This window comes from Leptomonas pyrrhocoris (genome assembly GCF_001293395.1).
Source record: "Leptomonas pyrrhocoris isolate H10 chromosome Unknown, whole genome shotgun sequence".
NCBI classification, from domain to species: domain Eukaryota; phylum Euglenozoa; class Kinetoplastea; order Trypanosomatida; family Trypanosomatidae; genus Leptomonas; species Leptomonas pyrrhocoris.
This window is the reverse complement of record NW_015438371.1, coordinates 624,737-629,736: the sequence shown is the minus strand read 5'-3', so window position 1 is coordinate 629,736 and position 5,000 is coordinate 624,737. Positions and strand designations below refer to the sequence as shown.

At 54.0% G+C, this 5,000-nt stretch overlaps 1 protein-coding gene across 2 annotated transcripts; it reads left to right on the top strand.

Moving 5' to 3' along the window:
* Positions 1-1,304: 1,304 nt before the first annotated feature.
* ABB37_06791 (hypothetical protein) lies at positions 1,305-3,475 on the top strand (the record flags this gene model as incomplete). 2 transcript variants are annotated; one of them, XM_015805197.1, is made up of 1 exon in its annotated part: positions 1,305-3,475. In XM_015805197.1, exon 1 carries the CDS (start codon positions 1,877-1,879, stop codon positions 3,473-3,475), a length of 1,599 nt encoding a protein of 532 aa, XP_015656490.1. In that variant the 5' UTR covers positions 1,305-1,876. The 2 variants fall into 2 exon arrangements, with proteins under 2 accessions (XP_015656490.1, XP_015656489.1); XM_015805196.1 differs by having other exon boundaries at positions 1,334-3,475.
* Positions 3,476-5,000: the final 1,525 nt, after the last annotated feature.

Here is a 5,000-nt window from a genome sequence, read left to right as displayed (position 1 = left end):
GGCAGGGTGAGCGATGTGTGCTGACCGAAGGAGATTGCGTTGATGTGGGAGAAATGATATGGTGCGCTTTTGGAAGGTTTTCTTCTGCTCTTTTCACCTTTTTTAATGATAGACCAGCGCGCTGACTTCGAGCTTCAATCTTTCTTTTTCTTTTTTTTGTTTACGGAGGTCTCGTTGTGGGGATGGTTTGCTGACTCGTTTGTTTGTTTGCCTCTGTTGGCGTTGTGTTTGGTGTATTTCATGTATGGACTTTTTCTTCTCTTTCCCTTGACCTCTACCTTACCCTTTTCAAATCTTTTTTCTCTTAAGTACGACTCAACTGGCGCCGAAACGTGCGATGAAGCGGCGCATGGACGATGTTATTCCTGTTCCTGTTCCTGTTCTTGTTTTAGTATTCCACCTTTCTTGTTCCGCCAATATATATATATATATATATATACGTAGCTCGTTATTTATACCTTTTCACTGTTGTGTTGCTTCCGCAAGACCCACCTCTCTTCGGTTTCTCTGCACGTCGGCGACGATCTTGCGACAAGACGTTCTTCCCCGCCTGCCTTGGTAGGAGCCTTCGCATTCCGCCTCCTTCGATTTCGATGCGGTCGACCCCACACGAAGAGCACCGCAACACCGTTAAAAACAAAATCAAATGCAGCTCCCTTCTTTTTTTCCAGCTGTTGAGTTGACCTGAGACGAGGGGGGGGGGGAGGACTTCGTTGTGTGTGCTCGACAAAAGCGCGGATCATTGAGGCACTCGTGACGGCTGCAAAAAAGGAAGGCTAAAAAGCCGCAGAGGTGGTCGAGACGCTCAGGCGTTTGTGGAGTGCAAGAGAGGTCGGATTCAGCCGTAGCACTTATGTTTTTTTCCCTTTTTTCAAGATACACAAACAAGAGAACGTCCACACAAAAGAGAAGTAAACAAAATGGATTTTCAGTAAGATGGGCGAAGCGTGCTCCGTGTACGCCCGGCTAGACGTCTCTCGACGTGCTTTGAAGCGCATGGGCACGAGCCTTTCTCACAGCCTGGACGCAGTTTGCGTCGGATGTGGTGCGTGGCAGTGTGCTATTTGCTGTGGTGCTGCGGACTGTCTTCTCGCCGAGCATCGGAAGTGGGGAAAAAAGAAATGGATAATGTGTAGACGAAGCACCAGCCTGTGATAAACAAAAATAAAGGGTGTTTGAAAGTTACAGCGCGAGATCTGCGTCCTCTCCTCTTCTCCTTCACATTTACTATTATTATTATTGTTATTCACACCCACTCTCACACATTCCACCCTCTCCCTCTTTCTTCCTCTCCTCCTCTCTTAGAGTCCGTCTTGGATCACCACGCCATTCAGTTTGCCGTCTGCTTTCCTCTTGACTTGTTACTTTTATTCATTCCCATTTCTTATTATTATTTGGACGTGTTTGCGAATCTTTTTGTTGTCGTCGTGGCTTGTTAGATTACACACCCTTGCTTTTCTTTTCTTCCTCCACTTTTCATTTCCGCAGCCTCCCAGGAGTTCGCCATCTTTCATTGCAGGTACCTTTACCCCCGAACGGCTCTTTACCGCCCTTCTCCACTCGCGTCGCCGCGTCTTGGTGAAGTCGATTCCTCGATCTTTTCTCTTCTCTCCACTTTAGCAAACACACACACACACCGACGACTATCCCTTGTTTTGTTTCCATCCTCTTCTCTTTTTGCTTCCTTTAGACGAGTGTCAGCGAGCCCCCCGCCCCCCTTTCCTTCTCATCACGGGTGTTTCATTGCAGTCTTCGTCGTACGACACGCCTCAACAGGGAGTTGAACAGCGTACGCCTTCTTCTCTTGCGTTATATATATATATATATAAGCAACAAGGAGTTTAAAAGAACGACACCAACCGAATCACCACAAAGGATGTCGTCCCGCGAGCAGAGTCCGGAGATCGTCTTTCGCGACGAGAACTCCGCCTTCAGCGTCCTTTCGAACTCGCAGCGCAGCGCCAAGGCGTCCGTGTCGAAGTCATGCGAGGGCAGCGGCGCCACCCGCCATGTCGATGCTGAAAACGACGGCGTGCACGCGACAGCAGAGGACTTGAGCACGCCGAACGGCAAACCCGCCCGCACCTCCGCGCTGAACTCCTCGATGAAGAGCGACTCGCAGGTGCCGCTGCCGACCGTCTCCCAGCTGCGGATGAGCGCGTCGCGCAACAATGGAACTGCGTCGGAGGCTCGCGCGAGTACGACGGCGGCCAGCAGAACCAACAACAACGGCCACGAGCACACGACGTCGGCGGCACGCAACAGCACCGCGGCGGCCCCCCCTACACCCACGTCGGCGGGACGGCCCCCTGCCGTCCCCCCGCTTCCGCTGCAGCCGCCGCAGCAGCCGCCACCGCGGCAGCATCAGCCCTCGGTGGCTCGCTCGGCTCTGAAGGCGCCCTCCGTCTCCCTCCCTCGTGCCACCATGTCGCTCAACGGCGGTCGTCGCACCGGCGGCGGCTCGAAGGCCTTCATGCCGAAGGTGGCCACGACGGCGCCGAACTACGCCGCCTACGCGTCCGACGTGGCGAAGTACTTGAAGGAGGTGGCGCGGCGACGCGATGAGGCAGCCGCGCTGAGGTTGCTACCGTCCGCGCAGCTGTTGGAGCAGACAACGCTGCTGGAGCAGGCCGCCCACGAGCAAATCGTGCAGCAGCAGCTTCTCGCCTTCATGCAGATCACGCACAAGAAGAAGGAGGCGGAGGCGAAGATGAAGGAGCAGCAGACTACCAAGTCCTACAAGGCTAAATTTGAGGAGCAGAAGCAGCAGCAGAAGGAGGAGATGATGATGCAGAAGGCCAGCGTGACGGCGAACACGAAGGAGACGGAGGCGGAGCTGAAGGAGAAACTGAAGCTGGTCGTGTCGCTGCAGCCGCGGTTGAACGTTGTGTCAGCGGTGATGGCGCAAATCGAGGACCCGGCCAGCGACTGCGCCCTCCTCGGCGACCTCATGCAGGAGGACAAGCAGCTGCAGAAGGCGCTGAAGGGCGATGCGCGGTACAACAAGTCGAAGACGGCCGACGTGGACGGCGGGGCGGCCCCGTACTGGTGGAAGCAGTGCGTCTGCGCCTCCTTCAACGTCGCCGCCATCCTCAAGCAGGAGCCCTGCCGCGCCTCCGTTGTGGAGGTGAGCATCCCCACGAAGGTCGCCGCCGACAAGAAGGTGGTGGTCGTGAAGGACGCGGAGGGCGGCGTGGTGGCCTGGGCGCACACCCGCACCGGACCCGACACGAGCGCGCTCGTGGAGGCGTTTCTGGAGTCGAAGCCGGCCGTGGCGGAGTTGCCGGCGGCGGCCTACAAGGGTGTGATTTGGCCCAAGGATGAGTCCGTGGAGGTGCTGCGGGCGGCGAAAGGGCCGAAGAGCGCGACGGCGGCGATCGCACCGGAGGTGATCACGATCCTCAGCTACAAAGAGGTGGGCTCTTTTGAGCTGCCGAAGAAGGACGTGGTGGCGATGGGCGAAGCTGCCTCGTAAGACACACAAAGGAAACGCGGAGGCGTCCGTGGAAGCGCCGCAAAATGGTGAGAAATCGCTTTCAGTTAAGTTGGACGCGCCTCGCGAGCGTTGCCATTTTTTTTTCTTTATTCCCTTTGTCGATTTTCTTCGTTTGCTGACAAGCGGCCATCATCGCACATGCAAATCGGTTCCGTGGTTGCACACGCTATTGTCATCGTTAACGGTTGTACGGCTGTTTGCCCGGATGTGACGTCCTCACGAGAGATAGGCAGCGTCACCCACAGTCTTTTCATGGCACCACGATATCAATCTCGCAAGCACCCCCCCCCTCCCCCCGCACGCTCATGTGTGCTTCAGCGGGGACCAACGTCAGCAACAGCCACACACACACAACGCGGCAGAGAACGTTGCACACCGCATTAAGATCATGGAAGGAAAAGATGAGCGTTCACCGCGTCCTCCTCTTTTTTGTTGTTGTTCTGCCTCGTCGCAAGTCCATCACCGTATAGCGTTTGTTAATACTCTTATATATATATATATATAACTTTGCTTATTTCTGTCCTTTATTCTAGAGTCTTTTTCTTCCCCCTTCTTCTTTACTATCTTCGAATAGCGTCGATGCTCGTGGCGTACGTGCGCTGCGTCTTTTCACGCACCGCTGCCTTGATGGAACGTTCGTCCATCTCCAACGATGAATTTCTGCCAAAAGGGCCTTTTTATCTTCTTTATTGGTTCAGCAGCCCTCCCCGCCCTTTCGCCCCACTACTGTTGTTATTCTTGTGTTTCCTTTGTATCTGTATTCTTCCCTTGCTGGATAGTATCGCGGGTCGTCGCGTGCTTGTGGGAGGACGCGACGGCTCTGCAGCGTGACAAGTGAGGAGAGCAGTGAAAAAGGGAAACAAGAAAGCGTTCGGCGGAGTTCTGCGAGCGTCGATGACGGCTCTTCCTATGCAAAGGCAAATTTTTTCCTGTTTCGTCTGTGTGTGTGTGTGCGTGTACGTGTGTCGATGCTGATGAAGCAGCGATTTTGCGTACGCACTTCGGGTTTTTTTTTCCGTTTTCCCCTCGTGTGTGTCTGTGTGTGTGTGGATCCACTGCTGTGTGTGTGTGTGTTGCTCGGAGGCACGACATGTGAGTTCTCACTTCAAAAAAGGGAAAAATAATTTCTATTTATTTCTCTCACACTCTATCTATATATATTTATCCATTGACTACAGCACACGCACACGCACACACGTAGTTATTTAGAGGAAAGATGTGGTAATGCTTTGTTCTCTCTTTATTATCTGTGTAGGTCTGACAACGAAGACAACAAGGGAGGAAGAGATCACCGGTGGTCAAGGAGGAGGAGGATGAGAGGAAACGCGTCGTCTGCGCCTCGCTCGACTGCGTTTTTTGGTCTGACGGTTTCATTTTTGGCCGTGTCGCTCCGCGGCTTCTGAGCAGGTTGATTAAACATCTTCTTTTTTCCTTTTTGGGGAGGTACGCTTCGCACGGGAAGGGGGGGGGTGAGGGGGAAGGTGCGTGTGCGATATACATATAT